The sequence below is a fragment of the Dendropsophus ebraccatus genome, chromosome 4, assembly GCF_027789765.1.
Source record: "Dendropsophus ebraccatus isolate aDenEbr1 chromosome 4, aDenEbr1.pat, whole genome shotgun sequence".
Taxonomy (NCBI): Eukaryota; Metazoa; Chordata; class Amphibia; order Anura; family Hylidae; genus Dendropsophus; species Dendropsophus ebraccatus.
Genome location: NC_091457.1, coordinates 101,803,830 through 101,826,716, shown reverse-complemented (window position 1 = coordinate 101,826,716; position 22,887 = coordinate 101,803,830). Strand labels below are relative to the sequence as shown.

At 46.2% G+C, this 22,887-nt stretch overlaps 1 protein-coding gene across 2 annotated transcripts; it reads right to left on the bottom strand.

Annotated features, from left to right (window-relative positions):
* Nucleotides 1-2,510: 2,510 nt before the first annotated feature.
* Nucleotides 2,511-21,810, bottom strand: DAG1 (dystroglycan 1). 2 transcript variants are annotated; one of them, XM_069966490.1, is made up of 3 exons: nt 21,644-21,810; nt 11,483-11,830; nt 2,511-6,883 (listed from the first exon to the last, which is right to left on the bottom strand). In XM_069966490.1, exons 2-3 carry the CDS (start codon nt 11,768-11,770, stop codon nt 4,490-4,492), a joined length of 2,682 nt encoding a protein of 893 aa, XP_069822591.1. In that variant the 5' UTR covers nt 11,771-11,830; nt 21,644-21,810; the 3' UTR covers nt 2,511-4,489. The 2 variants fall into 2 exon arrangements, with proteins under 2 accessions (XP_069822591.1, XP_069822592.1); XM_069966491.1 differs by lacking the exon at nt 21,644-21,810 and adding an exon at nt 21,600-21,620.
* Between the last annotated feature and the right edge of the window lie 1,077 nt (nt 21,811-22,887).

Genomic DNA, 22,887 nt, shown 5'->3' with positions numbered 1-22,887 from the left:
GTGGCTGCAATCGCTATAAAAAAATTAAAACAAAAACACACACAAAAAAAATCAGCTTTTATCCAAATGCTGAAATGCCATCCTGGCCTGGCACCGCTAACCACAGAGGGTTTCTAACAGTAAATCATTGCAGGTAGCTGAAATCTTGGAGAGAAGCGTTCTGCTCTGTTTGGCTCCTAGAGAATTGTTTATATTCCTGTAACAAATCCAGCACAGGCATACTTAAAAGAAGTTTATTAGCTGATATTTTTATTTTTACATGGATAGACTGGCATCAGCGTGGCCATGCTGGTCTAGTGGTCCTTTTTATTTGAACAGCGTACAACCGGGGGTGAAGCACTGGAGGCGGGCCAACCAGCCCCCCAGTGTGACCATTGGCCCTCCCTTCTGTGACGTGGCTCCACTGATTCTAATGGAGCCACAGCACAAAGGGGAGGGGGTTTTGTCACACAGGAGGGCGGGCAGAGCTCAGTAATAATCCTGCACCACAAAAGTGATGTACCAGTGGTACATTTGCTTTAAATGGGGGAAGGAGGGAGGAGAGTTGCACAGAAGAGAGTCGAATTTTGAAATAGTCAAAAATACATCTAGGAAGCATAAATGCTTCACTTAGCCATTGTACCATGCATGGATGTAAAGGTCATCAGTGGTGTGTGTCACATTCACAGGGAATGGAGACTTCATATGAAGTTAGTGACCCGTGATTAAGGGCCTTTTTACACAGGCCGATGCAGTGCTTAGCATCTACAAGGGTTAATCAATTGTCCGGCCTACTAACTTCACCACAGTCAGGCAGATGTGCCGCCGACTAACAATGATTTAAATGGCTGCACAAAAGATGCAATCATTTGGCGAACAAGAGACTTCTTGTTCATAAGCCGATTGCTGGCCCTTCTACACGTGCCAATCATCAGCAATAAGCATTCCTACCTGCTGTTAATCGGCCTATGGAAAAAGGACCCCAAAAGTGAACTCTACCCGATACTTTACAATGGCTAGTGAACTGTCACCATGAAGCTATGATTCACAGCACACAGGAATGAAGGTGTTATAGAAGACTCTAAGCTGCTGTTAGGTTCCCATAGCACTGGGGTCACTGGGAAGAAAGGTTATTTTCTTACTTTTATACTCCGCACTGTTTTTGTTAAATCTTTAATCTTATTAATATGTCAATCAGTTTGGTGCACTGGGGGTGAAAGTACAGCCCTTAGTCCACCAATCCGCACTGCCTGCCCATCCCTCCTCTAAAACATGGATCTGAAGCTTTGGAGTGGCTGCCTCAATATTCATTAGGAGGGGTGGCCCAGGCAACAACCCCCCAGTACCACCCCAATGCACTGAACTGCCTACTTAACATATCCCGGAGGGATGTCTGGCTAGTCCTGTGTTTTGAGACTCTTCAATGAGGCTCCACGGGCTCTTCTTTTGCATATTAATAAAAAAGGTTTAATGAAAACTGCACTGGGGTTGAAGGTAAGAAAATTACCTTCATTTTTAGCATCCCAGGCTATAAGGGAACATAAAAGCAGGTTAGATTCTTTTAACCAGTTAAAGGGGAACAGGGGAATCAGCAGGTTTGTTTGTAGGAACTTGCTGATAGTTCCTGGTAGCCGCCAAAGTCTTCTTACCAGTCTCATCGCTGTCTTAAGTGCTGCCGTTTTTAGGATAATTACTGCAAAACAAAACTGCCAAATGGCTCATAAGAAGCACTGGGGGTGTTTCCCGGCCCCCAGAGCACTGTTATGCCCAACTTCAGCCTTTACCACTCAGGCCTCCTGATGCATATTCCAGCCTGCCTGCTCATGCATATGCATAAGTAGGCAACAAGTGGGCCGAACTGTGCTCTGGGGGGCCGGGGTGTCAAGAAACGCCCTTAGTGTGCCTAACAAGCGAATTAGCATATTTGCATTGCATTAATTATCCTGAAAAAGTGGCAGCAGTTGACAATAAGACTGGTGCCAGGAAGATGTCTTTGGCAGCTACCAGGAACTACCAGCAAGTTCCTACACACGAACCTGCTGATAATTCCCCTTTACGGCTCCACTATGGCAAAGTCCATAGTGCGTAAATGAAGGTGCTACTGGTGTAATTAGTATTCCAGTATTCCATTCACTGTCCCATCAACTATAGCCTCCATGTTAACAAGTAAAATGCATCTACACTAAGCATGGTAGACAGTAGAAGTTGTATGGTATCAGAACACACAGATATCCCAAAGCCACAAACCCCACAGCCTCATGCACACAGCTATATCATGCACTACATGTGATACAGAATATGCCATTGGCAAACCCATGAATGGATTAGACAGCTACTTTCTTGCAAAACAATCATCACTTTTTCCCAGGTTATGTATGGTATTATAATACAGCTCCATTCACTTCAATTAAATTCAGCTGCAAAACCACACCCAAACTGAGGACAAGAGCAAAGCTGATTCTGGAAGAAAACCATGTATAATACTTGTGGTGTCAGCAACCACAGGGTCTGTCATAAACAGAACACAACTGTAAAGTCACGGTGGTTTATTGTCTCTATACAATAACAAGGATCTGTAAGATAACATACACACTATATGCTCCACACTGACCGAGCGGCCGCAGCAAACATCAGATCATCATCATCAATGGTGCACAGAAAAGGATGGCGGGTAAAATCATGGACGACAAGTAATAAGGCAAATCGTTTAATGATGAAAGCGCAGCACAAGTGGTGAGGAGGAGCAGCAGAGCCCAGGCCGTCCCCTCTGCCGCCCCTCACCTGCTCATCTCAACTTCTTATGTGCTTTAAAGTGTATCCATCGCTTTCAAAGCGGTGGCAGCTAGTGTGGGGTGCAGCCTATAGTTAGTGACTTCATTTCTTCAGATCACAATATGGGCCAACAGACGATTTTTAAAGCCAAAATGGCTGCTTTCATTGTGTTGTTGATGGGTACATTTTAAGGGGACCCGGCCTCAATGTTGAGTCATAGGGAAGGGAAAGCAGTGAACCTGGAGGCCAGGCATTGGGACAATTCTCAACAATAATAGGTATATGATGTTCTGCTACCACAGAACTCACATCCAAGGTGTAATGCTATCGTCATTAGACCCCGCCATTAACACTTTTGGCTGTTTATATAAAACCGTTGACCAATGGGGAGGGCAGAAGCGATCGGCCTAATACTGACGCGTCTGGATTATCCACCCCCTTTATGAGATCCAGTGTCATTGCTACACACAGCAGGACATTTAATATGGCTTTAGTGTGTCTTGTATTGTACTCAGCCTCCACCCCCGCCGCAACCCCAAAGGCTCGAGACGTTATTGCAAATCACTTTCTTTCCTTCACACCATGGAATTAAAAAGGATCAGAAAACCCAAGCGGAACCATTAAGTCTGAAAAACAAAACCACAGAAAACCCAACAGAATTGTGATAAATAAGGTTAATGCAACAGAAAACGTGGGGGAGGGGACATTAAAAACTGTAAGAGATGGTAAGAAGGCGCAGCAGAATGAGCGGTCGCATGTAACGCCCCCACAAGCGAGCAAGAATCCTACAAACCGCCAGCGTTACAGTATCAACAGATTTCATAATAAAACACTTTGAGGCTGTATCAAAACTTTTTTTGTTAAAAAAATGAGCAATAAGTGAGTTCCCAGGACAGGCCCATATGGGATCAGCGGCGCTGGGATCATCATAGACTTTACTGATGGGCAGAGAAGCTGATTATTAAGCTGTAACCAGTCAGAAATCAACTACAAAAAATATTGCATAAAACAACCCCCGCAGGATTCAATGAGAGGAGCTGGCGTCCTGGACAGGACTGTCCGCTGCCACACAACAAAAACATCCAGGGAGAGGTTTACCGAAGCCCCTCTCGCAAAATCTGTGGTAGAACTGCAGCTCTCCGAATGTGCAGTCCCACCACAGCTGAGGGTTTTGGGCAGAGCAGAGGACACATAAATGGCGCAGTCTCCGCTTTTTGACACCCGACAGGAGGTTATTCTGAAGTTAAATTGTCCCTACTACAAATAAAACAGTGGATTAAAATGTAAAAACATAAAAAAAACTCAGCGAGTTCTCCAGACTGCGTCTCTGTTATATCTGCTTCTGTTATGTCGCTAGACACACGTGGATAGAAGAAAAAAATAAAATAAAATAAAATACAGTTAGTGTTAAAGGCAAAAACAGCAGAGAACCGAAGGCCACCCCAGGAGCGGGCTCAGGGACGTCCAGCCGCTTCCTGCGCTCGATAGCGTCTTTGCCTGCAATCTAGACGTGGGTGCACATTTGTATCAACACAAATATGAGAATGGTGGATGTCCTATGTCAGCGGTTGTGAGGGAGCGGGGCTCAGTCACCCCAAGTTTTTAGAAAACGTTCCAGGTCTTTGTTTCTTTGCTTAAAACAGCAGAGTTTTCTGTCGTGGCGACAGTAGATTGCAGGCTACCAAGCTCTGTATGGAACCGACAGCCCTGATCCGCCCCTCACGGAGGACATTATTCATTAAGGTGGTACATAAGGGGGTGGTGATCGGTAAGGGGTCATGTTTTTGGGGCGAGATCCCTTCCCCTCCATAGGTGCAGTGAAAGGTGGGGGAGGTTGGTATGGGGGAGCATTAGGGTCCTCATCCCTAAGAGGTGTGTATTCCCCTAAGGTGTCATGGTTTAGGGGGATGGTCTCTGGCACATTCTGGTTAGGATACTCAGGAGGGGGAAGGGGGGCTTTCTCCTCCTTGAGGATTAATGGCATACTAGAGGAAGGAGGCGGCTTGGAGTCATCCAGCTCATCTGCAAATATGATAGGAACTCCTTTCTTGATGAAAGTTGCCTGATCCTCTATGGTCAACTTGCCTTTCCTCTTCTTACGATAACAAATCATTGCTATTATACCGGCAATTAACAAGATGGCAGCCACTACTACAGCAGGTATTACTGTGTGAAGGTAGACGTCATCCTCACTGCTCTTTTCAGGATTTCTGTCAGCAGCTACTGTTGGGGCAACCGCAGTGACAACCCGTTCTTCTGGGGTCAGAGGGATTGCAAAAGCCCTGTGCATATAACGGCAGCTTCCAGTAAGGGATATAGACACATCCTCAAGTTGAAATTCGGGCTCTACAGCAGTGATGAAGTGGTTTCTAGTCTTCCCTTGCTCATCATAGATCTTTTTTCCAATCAACTCGATTTGCTCTTTCGGACACTGATCTACAGGCAAAGTGTTATTGGTCCATTCTACAACAATGGAGCCCTTGGTGATGTTTTGCAAAGTGATAGAGCTGCTATTTCGATCACCAAAAGCAAAGCCAAGTTTCTTAACTAGCAGTATTTTCTTGTTGATGTCATTAATGACAGAGTTGTGGTCACCCTGGAACTTGGCAATAAATTTAACAGGTGATGGCTCCTTGAGAAACAAGTTACGGACTTGTATTTCAAGGGCATCTACAGCTGTGAGTCCCCCCTTATCAGTGGCTTTCAAGTAGTATTCATGATCCCCCACATGTCTAGCATCAGGCATGCCATACATGACTTGGCTTGTGCTGTTGAGGATTACCCATGTCTTGTCATGAGGACTTAAACTTTTCCTGGGCTCTAGTGAAAGTCTAAGATTATCCGTAGTGCCATCTTCTTTGTCATAGAATGTATCAGGTGGAATTTTAACTTCAAAATAAGTACCCACCCAAGCCACAACTTTATCCACATGGTTCTTAAGCTCTGGTTCCGTGTTATATGGACGTGGAATGCCACTGGTAGAGGTACGTGTGCGGCTTGGAGTAGTAGTTTCCAACTTGGTTGGGGGTGTCTTTGTATCTGGAGGTCTTGTTTTAGGAGGTTTGGTTCTTCTAGTCGGCTTTCTGGTAGAGGTTGTGGATGAATCTGTACTAGGAGTTGTTGCTGGTTTCAGGGTGGACTTTGGTCGTTTTGTTGTAGCAGAAGGAGGAGTTACAGTCGCTGTTGGAACTACATAAGAAGGTCTTGTCATTGTTGGAGGAATACCAGGAAACACACTTGTGGGTTCCACCTTTGTAGGATGGACAACACTAAGAGTTGGTGTGTGCATGATCTGTCCTCTGGTCCTCATGGTAATGGTCGGTTTCCCTGGAAGAGGGATAGGTTCACGGACTGGAGGGGCACTTGTATCAGTTGGACCTGCAATAGCTGGTGAAGTTGGAGTTGGAACAATCCTTACTGGTGGCTCATAGGCAGCAGACGTGGGAGGCCCAACGGCTGTCACTGGGGTTGGAGTGGTGTAAATCTGCCTTCGAATTCTTTTAGGCATATGAGGCTTCTTGTTAGCAATGTGCCACCCTACAACAGGATAACCAAGTAGGGCAGACATTGTTCCTTCCTTTGCAGGAATCTCAACAGAACTGATGTTTGGAACACTATTCTGATCCATGGAGCAACCAACTTTCCATGACAGCAACGCCCCATTCTCAACAACTTTCTTAGCATTTCCAGGCCCAGCCATGAAAGCAGACATATCAAAGAGTCTGTTATTAACTACAGGAACCAATTTCATTTGATACATTTCCACCTCTGAAAAGTCTTTCATCCTCCTCAAAAGATCCACTCTCTGCTTTGGGCTCATTTTTGTCAAATCTGCATCCAGGATAACCGTAAGAATTGTTATGGGCTCATCCGTGCCACACAGAAATGGCGAGATGTCATTGGATTCGGGCCCTGCCAGCCGGATAGACTGTGGTTCACTGTGGTCCTCTGGATGAACTTCAATAGAAAAAACATCTGAGGCTTGTGGGACTGAGGAGCCATTAGGAGCCATCAGGAAGGTGGTGACTGAAATGTCGTATACTCCTTTATTACTGTCCAGTGGAAGCCCTTCCAGCACATTACCCTCCCAGTGCAGCCATGATGGTAATGTCTCCTTCCCAACCTCCACAACCTAAAACAGAAAAAAAGAAAATTTAGGGAAAGGCCGGGGTCATCACACAAATCAGAATATATAGAGCAGAAATGTACAGATTCTAAAAACACAAGGCCCTGAAGTATTCCATGTCCCATATCACGGGAGATTATTATAGGTCCTAAATTCAATAATCAAGAAGGCTGGAAAGTAGCAAATGTAGGGACATGATACAATGCTAGTTGCACAACAAGGCCCAGAAACCTGGTGACTATGCTGCATAGCGTAAAGTCACAGAATGTGAAATCCCTGTATGCCAGGTACTATACTGTGGTGCCCTCCACCTGTACTGCACATACACAGCATTACAAATCTCTTTCATTACAAACACTGTTCCCATTCACTGACAGCAAACCAGGATCTAGGATATGAACTGAAACAAAAATATATTAGAAGGGGCTTTAGTTACACAGATGTGCACTTGTACCGTGTAGTTGCACTTTTAGTTATATGTAAGGGTGTTGCGTGCCAAATCATGACTCCCTCCCTTTAAATTGACACCTTGAGCCTCTTCCAGTTACTGAATGAGATGGAACGAAGGGAATTCTGGAAACTCTGACTCGTGCGCTATAATAAGCGGCTGGGCAGACGGGAGGGAATGTTCCAACCCTTATAGCAAAGCCACTGCCCATGTCGGCCCTCTAATGTAAGGCAGCCTGACCATTATTAAATATATTGATTGTGATTATTGATGGCAAACAAAAGCAGGTCGGCGCCACCGTTGATACAGAAAGTTCTGTGCACAAAACTGACCGCTATCTATAATCTGACACGCAGCCCAGGCTTTACCAATGAGGACCAAAAAAGAAGCACAGCCCCACAAACATGAGATATGGAGCTGAAGGGGGCTATCAGCCGCTTCCCCTTTAAGCAGCTGTTCACACTGGACATGTCGACTTGGAGACTAAGTGTAATAAGCAGCCGCCCCCTCCGACTAATGTACATTCGGAGTTTGGCTTAGTCCCTAGTACAGGTAAAAATGATGCCGCCATATCCCTTTGTACAATGTACAACCAGGACCTTGCTACATTTAGCTCGGTAACATGAGAGCAGAGCGTGTGTGCATAGTACATACAACACTGACCTTTTCAGTTGAATTCTCTTCCATCTACACTTACAGTGCACACCAGCCACTCCCCCTCTACCGTACTCTACTCAGGACTACAGATGAAACTGCAGGTCAGTAAAGTACCGCAAATATTTAAACTGTTTCGGAGAACCTGGCCTTATAATGATACACAATGCCAGGAATGCCAATATTCTGTTCTGTTGCACACCATCCATATATAAGGACTCTGCACGGAACATGAAACTTAGGGCCCTATTACATGGAGCAGTAATCGGCCGTGTAATAAAGAAAACAATCAGCTGATAAACGGTCGACTGATCGCTTCTTTAGGTTCAGACCTAAAAATCAGGCATGCATCGCTGTGTGTAATAGCATGGGTCTCCAAACTGCAGCCCTCCAGCTGTTGCAACACTTTCCTATCCAAGTCATGCCTGGACAGCCAAATCCAAAGCTTTAGCTGTCTGGGCATTATTGAAATTGTGGTTTTGCAACAGCTGAAGGGCCGCAGTTTGGAGACCCATGTGTAATAGCGATGCACGGCCGATGATTATAGTGTAAAATAATAAATATAAACTCACTTCATGTTCCCAAGAGTCCTCGGAGGCCTTCCACGCTGTGTTAAGCTCTGCTCCGGCCTTTGCAGTGACAGGCCGCAGTCGCTCGGCCAATCCCCATCCGGGCCCAGCCACTCAGCCAATCTCTGGCCATGCCCTGTCTCAGCCAGGGATTGGCTGAGCAGCCGGCGCCCTGTCATTGCAAGACTGGAGCAGAGGCAGAGCTTAACACCATGTGGAAGGCAAGAGGACATCTGGGAACGTGGTAAGGTAAGTTAATATTTATTATTTTACACTAAATGCAAGGGCTGCACGGACATCGCTAACGATGTCCATGCAGCCCTTGCTGCCTGATAATCGGCCTGTGTATTAGCTCAGTAAACGAGTGCCGATCTAGTAGATCAACAGGACAAACAAAACGGATTTAGTGGGATAAATTTATTTGGGCCCCTTGACCTCACACTGGCAACACCTAAAAAAGGGACATCCCAAATTAGTTTTGGTTATGTAAAAAGGGGCAGGACACTTTCTAGGGTAAAAACAAAACAAAACCCAAAAGACACATACTCATCCTCCTGGCTCCTGCGCCACCGCTGCTTTAGTTATCACTGTGCACCTGCTTCGAAGTTTGGTGTCCTTTCGTCACAGGCCGGCTCAGCCAATCAGTGGCTCATGCTGGGTTGGCTTGTGGCGTTATAACCCTGAACCTAGAAGCAAGTGCACAGCGGGGACCTGAACAACAAAATGCCAGCGGTAGCTCAGGAGGTAAATGGATTGGGCATATATCTAAAACGACTCAGTGGGATGCAACAGATTACAGCTCTGTTACCTGTCTATGGGACAGACAGCTATAGCACAGCACTGTACTCTGATATCTTTGTCAGTCATGTTGATAATAAATAAAGCAATGGTATCAATCTGCACACCTACTCCTGTCTAGACAATGGACTATATTTTTCATATGATTGTTCCCTTTATTGCCCCCTTTGATACCCATTTTTTGTTTGTAGGCGGCTTTTCAACTTAAAACATCTGTAAGTGGACTCTCAGGAGAGATCCATTGACTGTATATTGACAGCCAAACATGCCGCAAGTGGCGGGTACAGCTGTTAATAGTCTAAAGTGTATGGGGTTCTTTACAGACAGGGCCAGGCCTGCAGTGCTCACTGGAGTCAGTCTACACATAGAAACAAAGGTTTCTGCTACATGAAAGGCTACCCAGCAGCCATTCATCCAGAACAAGGTGACCTCCAGATAAAAGGAGTCACTGAACTGCCCCCAGCCCTGAAGCCTCTCACTTTTAACCTGTGAAATGCTGGCCCAGGGAAGAAGAAAGGAGGATGGTAAAGGGGGGGGGGGTATGTTTAAATCTGCAAATACTCCACCTGAACATGGTGCTCCCATGTGGACATACAGGAATCATTGAATGTTATTTAGCCCAGGAGGGTAGTGTCTTGTCAGTGAATGGCTGGTTAGGCTTCTCAGTACACAGCAATAGACAGGAAAGCAGACAATATGGCGGAATTCCACTGTCTCTGACTGGAAAAAGCAGCAGCCAGAACACAACCACGAGTATGCAGCTCCCTCCACACAATGGCGTATGTGACCTTTACCAGGAGTGGGGGAGGTGCCGCAGCTATAATCTGCTCTGTGTGAGTCGTGGTAACAGCTTCTCCGTGAAATCCCCCACATTCCAGAACATTTACTATACTGGTAATTAGAGGTTTAGGGCCTGGTAACAGCTGCACAATCTGCCACCGACACTGGTCTGTGCAGCCCCCTGCTGTAGCACACTAGTCTGTACAGGCCCCTCCTCACCGTAATGAAGTCATCTGCGCAGGAACCTATTCTCCCACCAATACACTGGTCCATGCAGCTACTCTAGGGAGAAGGGGGCTGCATCCACTAGTGTACTGCAGTGAACAGAGATGTTCATGCCAATGTGCTGCACTTAGGAAAAGGAGGCTGCACAGACAAGTACACTGGTTTGTGCAGATTCCCTCCTTGCTATCAAACACTGATCCTTATAGTGGCCTGTACAGCCGCCCCTCACCAGAGTACAGTGTTATATGTAGCTCCCCCCCCTTTCAGTATATCTACATCTATGCAGCCTTCCCTCTCACTGGAGTATGGTGGTCCGAGCATCACCCCTCACTGCATTAAACTGGTCTAAACAACGCCCCCACCTCAACTGGTCCGAGCAGGCCCCGCACACACTGCAGTCAACTGGAACATGCAACTTGGTGCACTGGTTTGTGTAGCCACTGCCTCCCCCTATGCTACTGTATACTGGTCTATGCAAACCTGCGCCCCCCCCCCCCCCCCCCCATGCTACTGTATACTGGTCTGAGCAGCCAGACCCCCCCCTTACACTTGTCTGTGCAGCCCCCTCCTCACTACAATATACTTGTTTGTGCACTAAGTGTAGCATACTGATCCGTGGAGCTCTTAAAAAGCACAAATTGATGAATGACACTATACCTGTGTCTTTCTCTGGCATCTCCCTCATGTCTGTACCTGCAGCCACCCTACAGTTTACATTAGGTGTGTGCCAGGAAGAGGCGGCTAGATTACTAGAGGATTGCTCAGGATTCCTGGCTTGGTGACAGCTCAGCTCTCCAGTAGCCTGGCAGCAGTTTTTGCTCCATCATATGTAATAAAGGGGTACTCCCAGATGTGCCCCACATCTGCAGTTAGTTCTTTGGGCGGATAATCATCTGGATGCTGCAGCCACTATTATACTTCTGCTGTTAAAGTACCCATAGTAGCCCAGACTGGACAATAAATCTCTTACATGTACCCTCCCCAACCAGGTTTTACTGCAGTTCCAGCATTCTACTCATATATTAAGACATAGAGGATAATCAGAGCAGAGACTGTAGAGAAAGAACACCACAATAATAGAGGGGGGATACATTAGTGATTCTTCTCATTGTGGGCCCACAGACACCTCACCTTGATGGACTCTCCCTCATAGGGCAGCAGATGTGGAGGGATGGTTATCCTGAACACTCGGCCCACCATAGTGGAGCTGTCAGGGATTCCACTCATTGGTGCCACTGTCTCTTTTGCATCAAGAAAGAGGGAATGCATGGAAGCCTCGAGCTGATTGTCCCAGTCTTGGCTCAGTTCCACAGGGTTAGCTGGCCACACAGCCCAGGCTGAGGAGGCCAAGAGAAGCACCATAACAGTCCGGGAGATAGAGGCAGCGCCTTGAACATTCATTTCTGATGTCTTCCACATGGTAGCGCTACACAGTACACGGGGGTCTCACTGGACACTATGTTCCCTCATTACTGACACCTGAGAAGGAAAATCAGAAGCAAGCATTGATTAGTGCCATCAATAAAGTCAAGGCGACCCTCCCTATCACACAACTAATATTCAGCAGAAAGAAACCACCAAGCTTTACACTGCAAGCTGAGGACTAATGAGCAGAAATAGTTTGTATTTTGACATCTTCATTCCATCTGTTAGGAGTGAACATACTTATAGACAATGCATGCAAAGACATAGGAATCGTGGCGGCACTACAAGTCGCATCCAGCACTCAGGCTATTTCCAGCAAACGGGCTCCGCAATAGAAAAATGGAGGTGCAAACTCAAAAAATGTATATAGGCAATATCAATCCAGTACAACAAAGAAGAATGGAGTTGCACTCACCAGTTAAAAGTTCTTTATCTTTATTTTCATCTTGATAAAAACATATCGATGCAGGACATGGTGCAGGTAAGGTGAATGTAGACGCTGCAGGAGTATTGGTGACAGGCTGTTTCACGCCCTCTATACGGCGCTTCTACGGACCACCACAATCCGTAGAAGAGCTGTAGAGGGCGTGAAACAGCCTGTCACCAACACTCCTGCAGCGTCTGCATTCATCTTACCTGCACCATGTCCTGCATCAATATGTTTTTAACAAGATGAAAATAAAGATAAAGAACTTTTAACTGGTGAGTGCAACTCCATTCTTCTTTGTTGTACTGGATACTTATAGACAATGGTTTAAATCAATAGTTTACTGCCAACTGATAAACCAATAGGAACATATGACAGAGGGGCTTCCAAAGTTTAGAAAACACATCCTTAGTGATTCAAGTAATACCCCAGAGACAGTACTGGAAGGGCCAGGCTAAACACATGTAGGGGCTGTCAGTACCACCATGCAGATGCATTAGAACTGTATGCGGTATAACACATCATCAAGTCATCATAGGAGCCATCCATGAGGGGACATTGTGCAGTTTGATTGGGGCCCCTCCCCAACACAATCTAGACTGGTCAATGCAGGTGGGGGTGGGACCCAATGTAGAAGGAAGGAAAGCAGATGGAGATGCAGATGGGCCCCCGATCATTATGTGAGTGTGTGCATATATATCTCTATCTACCCACTACCCATCTACTCACTGTTCTATCCCACTTACACACAACATAAAGCAAGTGCAGCGTGATGGCTGAAGTAAAAGACATGATGGCATCTACAGCACACAGTTCCTTAGCACGCATACATCCAAACCTACCATCCCCAGTGACCCCCTCCATCCAAACCTACCATCCCAAGTGACCCCCTCCATCCAAACCTACCATCCCCAGTGACCCCCTCCATCCAAACCTACCATCACCAGTGACCCTCTCCATCCAAACCTACCATCCCTAGTGACCGCTACATCCAAACCTAACATCCCCAGTAACCGCTACATCCAAATTTACCATAACCAGTGACTGCTACATCCAAAGCACCCACCACCAGTGACCCCTACATTTTAACTACCACCAGCGACCCCCTACATCCAGACCCCCATCACCACCAGCGACTGCTACATCTAGGCCCCTCTCCACCAGTGACCCCTACATCCAGACCCCCCACACCACCAGTGACCCCTACATCCAGACCCTTCACCACCAGTAAGCCATATCTCCTGCCTTCAGTGGTGAATACTGAGAACTGCTACATCATAAGCCGCCATCATAACTGCTGCACTGGGTTGTAAGACGTAAAGACCAGGGACACCACGTGTCCTGTGTAGACTGCAGGGCAGCCACAGAACTGAACATGACTGGGGATTTGGTTAGAAACTCCAGAGAAACTGGAGGGGAGTGGCAGAATCATGAAGCATAGTCAGTCCAGTCAGCCATAGCTATGCAGTCACTGAGGACGCACAGTGCTAAAGGGTGACTTCAGGGTGAAAAACAAGGAGGAGAAACAGCAGGGCTCCTGAAATAGCCGACTGCAGCAAATATTTATACACCATGGCTGCCTCCACAGAGATGACTTACAGACCAGAACAGCTACAAAATCCACAGAATTAAATTACACATCCACTGGTGTTCATGTGACACCCAAGAACAGGTCCCATACTCCATTCACATCCAAAGCTGCCACAATGTGATCTACCAATTCAACTCTAACCTAAGCTCTGACAGTGAATGGAGTATCAAACATAATGGGAGAGGGACAAGCAGCTTGTCCTTCAGTAAAACGTCCAATCATCTCATATGGGCCGTGTCAAGCCACAAGCTGCAGCAGCCAGTGGGTAAGGAGTTGTGCAATTATCTCACAGACTTTGGTCCTATCACTCAGCTGTGTCAAGATCTCTGCTTCCTGTCAGTGAATGGGAGCGTTCTGATTTACATCTGGAGTTTAGAAAGCTGTACTGACCTGGTCTGTTACAAAGTATTAGTGTAATAAAGAGCTACCAGCCTGGAGACCAAGAATGAGAGACTAGATATCCACTGTAACAAACACTCAGCTGTACAAGCAGGAGAATGCCAGGATGGATTTCCAGCTTCTGGATGTAGACAGGAATGTTCCTCCTTCATTGACTGCAAGCACATATCTTGAAACTACCACAGGATGGAAACAAAACATCTATTAGGAAACCCCAGCACTTTTGGTTATGTACACAGGACTGGCCTCTGTAAGAATATATTAAAACCCAGAGAAGGGATCTTCTTACAGGAGCAGGAGCCTCCCATCCAGGCACAGGGAACGCCGCTGGTTTATGGAAGGCTATTAATACACTGCTGGGTATGTGACCGCTCCCAGAATCCCACCTATTTATAGGAGTATTAAAATCCCATCACACGACCCCCACATGGGCGCCAAGCATCACAAAGCATTCACCAACAGGCAATGACCTTCTGTACGGATGTGAAGAACTACAAATCACAGACAATGAGGAAGGTTATTGCACTTTAGTCCCAGAGATTGTTGAATCCCAGCACAGGACACTTGTGAGCGCTGCGCTCTTAACCCCTGCTGCTCCTTACATCTTCAGCAATAAACCTTTCATGTCCACCTACTCTAGGCCATTATTCTATATTCCCACTGCGTTTTTAACAAAGTGATAAGGCTCAGGACACAGAGAAGTAAGACACACCATGACATCACACTGCTCCCAAAGTGACATCACACCACTCAACAAACCCTACTACTAAGTAGTGATTCCAGCTGCGCCTCCCCCAATGTAATAATAAGACTGAGGGGGGGGGGGGGGGGGGGGAAGCAATAAATAAGATTAAAATCTGCCGCTTCCTCCTCCCCCACACTGCATTATAGTCAGCATGACTGAAAATTACTGATAATAAAAGGTTATTCCAGCTCCAAGATTGTACAGGAGGCCATCGACCTGCCATGCCCAGTACTGGTAGAGGGCATGATCACAGGTGGGAAAGCAGGCTTCATATGCATGTTAGGATGGGACTAATATGCTGTGGACAGCAAAGGGGGCATGGTACATGGACACAAGAGTGTATGGTATATACTTGGGAATCACAGGGGGTACAGACAGAGGACTGGAGAGGATTCCAGCATGGTGCAGTAACAACATGCCAATGCCAAATCCTCTATCTTAGATGAGGGGGAGGGGTCCATCATTGGCCTCTGCGGTGCTTAGTGGAAACAAGTCCATATCTGCAAAAGTCCAAACCTCACATGACAATAAAACCAGAAAACTAATTGCTTCAGGAGCTTTACGCCATGGCTGAGTAGCTGCATGCAAGCCTTATATCACCAAGCTGGCCTCTGGCTGTCACTGGCCTCTGGAGCAGTAGAAGCACATTCTATGAAGTGACTTGATCATGCTTCTCGATCTGGCAGTCTGATAGCAAGGAGAGCATTACCTCCCTGACTGCATTGTGACAACTATACCGCTTTGTGGAGGAGGGATAAGGCTATGGGGCTGTTTTTCATGAGTTGGGCCTAGGCCCTTTAGTTCCAGGGAACGAAAATCTTAAAGTGTTATTCCCATCCGCTGAGAATTAATCTCAGCACCACTGTGTCCCTGCTCACTTCCTTGACTGGGGGGAAGGGGACAAGGATGGGACACAGTGGTGCTGAGCTGAGTGAGCTGGACATTGCTGTATCTACCACTGAGGTTACACACGTCTCCAGGGATGTGCCCTAGAGATGTGTCTACACTCCAGGGGATTCTGGCCATGCTCTCAGCAGAACCCAGGCAAAAGGCCCTATTCCACAGAACGATTATCGTCCGTATTCGACCGATATCGGACGATAATCTTCCCGTGGAATAGAGTGCAACGATCAGCCAACATCTTTCATGTCGGCTGATCGTTGCAGTCGCTTGTTTTTCAACATGTTGAAGAACAAGCGACTGATACAGCAACGATCTGCTCCCGGCGCTCCGTTGAATAGGAGCATCGGTAGCAGACGCTGCTGTATCCTATGGGCTGCCCGGACGATCAGCGATCACCCGTGCAGCCCCCCCCACAGCTCGCCGCCGCTCCTCCCGCACTCACCTGCCCGCTGCTGCCGCGCTGAATGGCGGCGGCAGTGAGCAGGGAATGAGGAGCAAACGAGCGCTGAGAGTGCTCGTTTGATCCTCTAAACGACCCGTGAAATAGGGACAAAAGAGCTCACAGCTATACAGGGAGACAAAGGGGCCAAACTTCAGAAGAAAGCAATATTGCTTATGCAAAGCATTTGTAAAATTGCTTCCTTTTGCATTCTCATAAATAGAAGTTAAGGTGATGGGAATAACTAGAGATGAGCGAACCGGGTTTGGGTTCGAGTCGATCCGAACGTTCGGTATTTGATTAGCTGGGGCTGCTGAACTTGGATAAAGCTCTAAGGTTGTCTGGAAAACATGGATACAGCCAATGACTATATCCATGTTTTCCACATAGCCTTAGGGCTTTATCCAACTTCAGCAGCCCCCGCTAATCAAATGCCGAAAGTTCGGGTTCGGATCGACTTGAGCATGCTCGAGGTTCGCTCATCTCTAGGAATAACCCTTTAAAGGGGTACTCTGGCCAAGTAAATATTTTTATACGTTGCTGCTAGAGATGAGCAAATGTACAGTATTAACAACAAGAAGCGCTTTGTTCGCTCGGCAGTCAGTTTATCAGCCAGCTGCCTTTGAACTCCATGATGCTTCGCTCCAGGCACCTGGAAAAGCTGGAGCCAGTCCTGGGAAACTTTTCAGAGTATCCCAGGACTGGATTCAACTTTTCAAGGCACCTGGAGCGGAGCAGCAGCAGAAAGTTCAAAGGCAGCTGGCTGATAAACTGAATGCCGAGTGCTTCTTGTTGTTAGTACTGTGTTTTTGCTCACCTCTAGTTGCTGCCCTTGCGGAAAACACAACATGCTATTCTTACCTAGCCACGGTGCTGCCTCACTTCCGTTAGTGATCGGCTGAGCGGGCTGTGACAAGTCCATCCTGAAAGTGTTCAGCAGGGGGGGCACCAGTGGAGCGTGGTTAAGTAAGAAGAGCATCAAATGGATCCGTTTTTTTTTTTTTGACGGACACAAAAATTAGGCCAACTACATTTTAGTGTACAAAAAAAAGGGAACAGTTTTGATCTTTTTTTTTTTTGTTTTGAAAATCAATAGAAAAATGGATCAAAACGGATGCACACAAATACATACATTTTCCCATCAGTTTTTTTGCAAAAACGGATGAAAAAAAAAAAAAAAAAAAAAAAAAAAAAAAACGGATAGGAAAAACATAGCCTTAGACAGTTGTATTCTTCCATCTTTGTGGGGACGGTTTAGGTTCAGCCCTCTTCTGTTCCATTGTGGCTGTGCCCCCATGTACAAAATAGGGTCCATTAAGGCATGGAGGGAGAGTCTGGTGTGGAAGAACAGAGCCCTGACCTCAACCCCATTAAAAACCTCTGGGATGAGCTAGACAGGACTGTGAGCCCAGTCTTCTCATCCAACATCAGTGTGACCTCACGGATCCTCTTCTGGATGTATGGGCATATGTTCCCACAGACACCTGCAAAATGGTGTAGAAAGTGCTGTAACAACTTTAAAGGAGAAGTCTGGCTCAGTGTCCCTCCAGTGCCCCGTGTCCCTCAGTGTCCCCCTGCCATCATCCTCTGCAGCAGCCACAGCCCGCACAGCTCTGGGAGTCGGGTCGTGACATCACCATTTCATCCAGGAAGTGAAGCCTTGATGCAGTAGTAAGTGCAGGGAAAAGAGCACTTTATAAGCATTTCCCGTATTTGGTGGGCAATACAATACATTAAAAAGGATGTACCACCAGGTACACCCTCTTTAATCTGAACCCTCAAATCGAACGGCGCCGTCACGGGGAAGCCAGTGCCGCGGTCCAATTTTCGGACCACGGCCCGGTTCCCGTGCACGGCGCCATGCTATGCACCGGAACCGGACGGTGATCAAGCACTGGAGGCCGACCGGTACGCTCCCAGTGGGGGGGATGATGCGGCTCCATTCAGTCAAAGGGTTCTGTGGGTTCAGATTAAAGAGGATGTACCTGGTGGTACATCCTCTTTAATAAAAATTTTCGCTGGACTTCTCCTTTAAGGGGGGACCAACTCCATATTGCTGCCTATGGATTTAGTACTGGGTGTGTTGAAAGCTCCAGTAGGAGTAATGTACAGGTGTCCTGATACTGTCCATATAGTGTGTGTATATTGTGGGATTTTCCAATGGACCGGACATGTAAATAGAGTGGAGGCAGTGGTGCTGTGGGCATGCGGAATAATGGCACCAGTCAAGGACATGGCACCAGCAGGACAGAATGAGCAGGGGGAGTAGGCACAGGGTTATGGAGGCTCCTAAATGATACAAAAGAATGCATCCAAGGAAGAGGGGAAAGTTCAGTAAGCAGGAAGGGTAATGAGATGCGGCGTCACATTCCTCTGGACAATGTATAACCACACACACAGCTCTGTACTGCTGACCACCACTGTGACCCCCCCCCCCCCCAAACAAACCACATAGACAGGACACTACAAGCGGCAGTCACATGATCCTCTCTGAATCAGGTGCAGGGCAGCCAGAGCTCAGAGTAATAAAGGAAATGAGTAACAAACCGGGAAAATAAAGCCTGCCCCAATGTGGTAATAATAACGTACAGTCTATATCCATTATACAGGGTCAGGGACGACTCCATCTAACGCCCAGAAACACGGTTGTACGTGTGAACAGGATCAGATTGAGAATCAGCCGCTCCACTGATCCGGACAAATCCAAAGGGAGAGGCTGGATCCAGAAAATGTCCAATCATAAGCCTTGTCCTACAGCCTGCGCTATAGTGGGGGCCAAGCCGCTGAGCCCAGGATGGACGTAGTAACTGGCCAAGCCGGTGTGTCCATCAGAGCCCACAGTGAGTGGGGAGCATGCACAAGGGGCAAGTTAGGGGGGGGCAACAACGACTCAAGAGGATCTGCAGCACACGATTATTGTACAGTACAACTTCACCTCCTCCTGGAATCTGTTTACATGGGAGAAGTGGTGCATGTGAGCTTGTGCTTACTCCCTAGAGGTATGGTATATGCTGGGGCAGTACTGGGGGGGGAAGGGAATAGACAGAGGACTGGAGGAGTTTTAGCACAGACATATAATAAGATAAGATGTAACAAGTCTGTTCATTTCTTCCCTCACATCTCCCACTATTACAGAGCGATATTGTCTAAGTGTTTAATATATATCATATACAGAGAACCAGCCACAATACCATGTCTCTCTTCTCCATATACAGCGTACTGTACACAATATCATGTCTCTCTTCTCCATATACAGCGTACTGTACACAATATCATGTCTCTGTTCTCCATATACAGCGTACTGTACAATACCATGTCTCTCTTCTCCATATACAGCGTACTGTACACAATACCATGTCTCTGTTCTCCATATACAGAGTACTGTACACAATATCATGTCTCTCTTCTCCATATACAGAGTACTGTACACAATATCATGTCTCTCCTCCATATACAGAGTACTGTACACAGTATCATGTCTCTGTTCTCCATATACAGAGTACTGTACACAATATCAGAGTACTGTACACAATACCATGTCTCTGTTCTCCATATACAGAGTACTGTACACAATATCATGTCTCTCTTCTCCATATACAGAGTACTGTACACAATATCATGTCTCTCTTCTCCATATACAGAGTACTGTACACAGTATCATGTCTCTGTTCTCCATATACAGAGTACTGTACACAATATCAGAGTACTGTACACAATACCATGTCTCTGTTCTCCATATACAGAGTACTGTACACAGTATCATGTCTCTGTTCTCCATATACAGCGTACTGTACACAATATCAGAGTACTGTACACAATACCATGTCTCTGTTCTCCATATACAGAGTACTGTACACAGTATCATGTCTCTGTTCTCCATATACAGAGTACTGTACACAATACCATGTCTCTCCTCCATATACAGCGTACTGTACACAATACCATGTCTCTGTTCTCCATATACAGAGTACTGTACACAATATCATGTCTCTCTTCTCCATATACAGCGTACTGTACACAATATCATGTCTCTCTTCTCCATATACAGCGTACTGTACACAATACCATGTCTCTGTTCTCCATATACAGCGTACTGTACACAATATCATGTCTCTGTTCTCCATATACAGAGTACTGTACACAATATCATGTCTCTCTTCTCCATATACAGCGTACTGTACACAATACCATGTCTGTTCTCCATATACACACTCATATTCTCACTGCCCTACTACTCCGCATACAAGATACTACACACAGTATCAGTGCTACCATACAGCATATACAGAGTATTATACACAGTATCACTGCCCTACTACTCCACACACCCTTCATATACAAGGTACTACACACAATATCAGTGCCACCATACACAGAGTATTATACACAGTATCACTGCCCTACTACTCCTCACACCCTTCATATACAAGGTACTACACACAATATCAGGGCCCCCATACTGCATATACAGAGTATTATACACAGTATATCAGTCATCTTCCACTATATACACAGTATAACATTTATGCACACACAGGATCACCACCTTGCTACTCTATGGATTTATACACAGGATCAGTCCCATCCCCCTCCATATACAGAGGGTTATTGTACACAGGATCACTGCCATCCTTCTCCATATACCTACACAGTATGGCTATGTTCACACACACAGTATTTCCATCAGGTTTTTTTTGCAACCAAAAGATTTGCAGTTTCTGTGTTTTCAACTCCTGGTTTTGGTTGAAAAAATACGGATCAAAATATTGATTGAAATACTGTGTGTGAACATGGCCTCTAACTGCTGTCCTCCATGTATACACACACATCACAGCTGTCCTCCTCCATACACACACCCGCCGTTCTCCCCCATACATAAGGTACACACACACATCACCGCCTCTATACACATAAACGCCGTCCTGCTCCATACATGAGAGATATATATACACACACACACAGTATCGTCACCTTCGTCCTCCTCCATACATGATACACACACCATCGTCCTCCTCCATACATGATACACACACCATCGTCCTCCTCCATACATGATACACACACCATCGTCCTCCTCCATACATGATACACACACCATCGTCCTCCTCCATACATGATACACACACCATCGTCCTCCTCCATACATAAGGTATACACACAGGACACCGCCGTCCTCCTCTATATACTCAGTATCACCACCGTTCTCTTCATCACGGCAGATGACCGGAGAGAAAGCTGACAGAGCAGCGGCCGCCCGTCGCCTGCACACACTGGCCGCGGGTAACAATGTCACAGGCCGGGAGCAGGGAGCCCACACACCTCCATCAATGAGAGCCGCCGCCGTGTCCCCGGAGCTCACTCACCCGTCAGTCTGCGGTTTGTGTCCCCGGAGAGGCCTCTCAGGCCGCAGCTGTCACACAGGCCTCCACCACAGACAAACTCGCCACTTACTCCCCCTAGTCTGAATCCGCTCGTCCAGTCCTCCCCTGTCTCCTTGGTTTGCTCCGCCCAGCTACCTAATCCACCAATTAGCGTATCCGAGTGCGCAGTTGAGAGGGCGTGGTCTGATGCTTCCTATTTACAGGGTCCCAGAGACAGCCGAACGATTTACGCCGACGTGATTGGAGACTGGAAGCTGGGGGGCTGGCGGTCACACCGGGCTGACTACAACCAACGGTTCCAGTCCCAGCGCTCATTGTAGCGTGTAACAACCGGCAGTATCACTATCCTATGCATATTATCTATAGAGATATTTACATTGTTAGACTACATACAACTCCGTGGTATTATAAGTTCTATAGAACCCGGTATATAACGTCCTTCATATTGTACATAGCAGAATACTTCATGCTGTATGTAACATTATCATGTACAACCTTCACACAGTATCATCCTGTATATAACACTCACATTGGACTGTATATAACTCCTATAATCCTCGATGTAAGGCCATTAGCCCGTGTATAGCACTCATTCCCCTGTATATAACACCCACCATAAAGTATATAGCACCACTATCCTGTACATACCAGTCTTGTGCTGTGTATAACACCTGTGATCCTCTATGTACCATCACAACTGGGTATAACACATTTTTTAGTATATAACACTATCATACTACATATAACATCCTTATCCTGTGTATATAACACTATGCAATGCCACCGTACTGTATAGAACACAAACTGTATCATTATACTGCATTAAACACATTATCTTTCATATATTGCTATCATCCTGTATGTAACATTAATATACTGTATATAAATATAACATGCATCACCCCTGTATATAACATCCATTATATTGTACTGTATATGATAGACATCATGCAGTATATAACATTACACTGTATACAACACTTATTTTAGTGTATACAGCATTGATCATACAGTGTATAACATCATTAGACTGTATGCAAAACTGTTATTCACTATACTGCATAAAACACTCAATGCTCTGTATATACCATAACATACTACATTGTGTATAACACCCATTGTCTTATATATGGCATACCACAATACTGCAGGTACTCTGTATATAATACCACTATGGTCTCATGCCTATGCTGCCGGAAACATCAAGATACTGTAAAATATGTTAC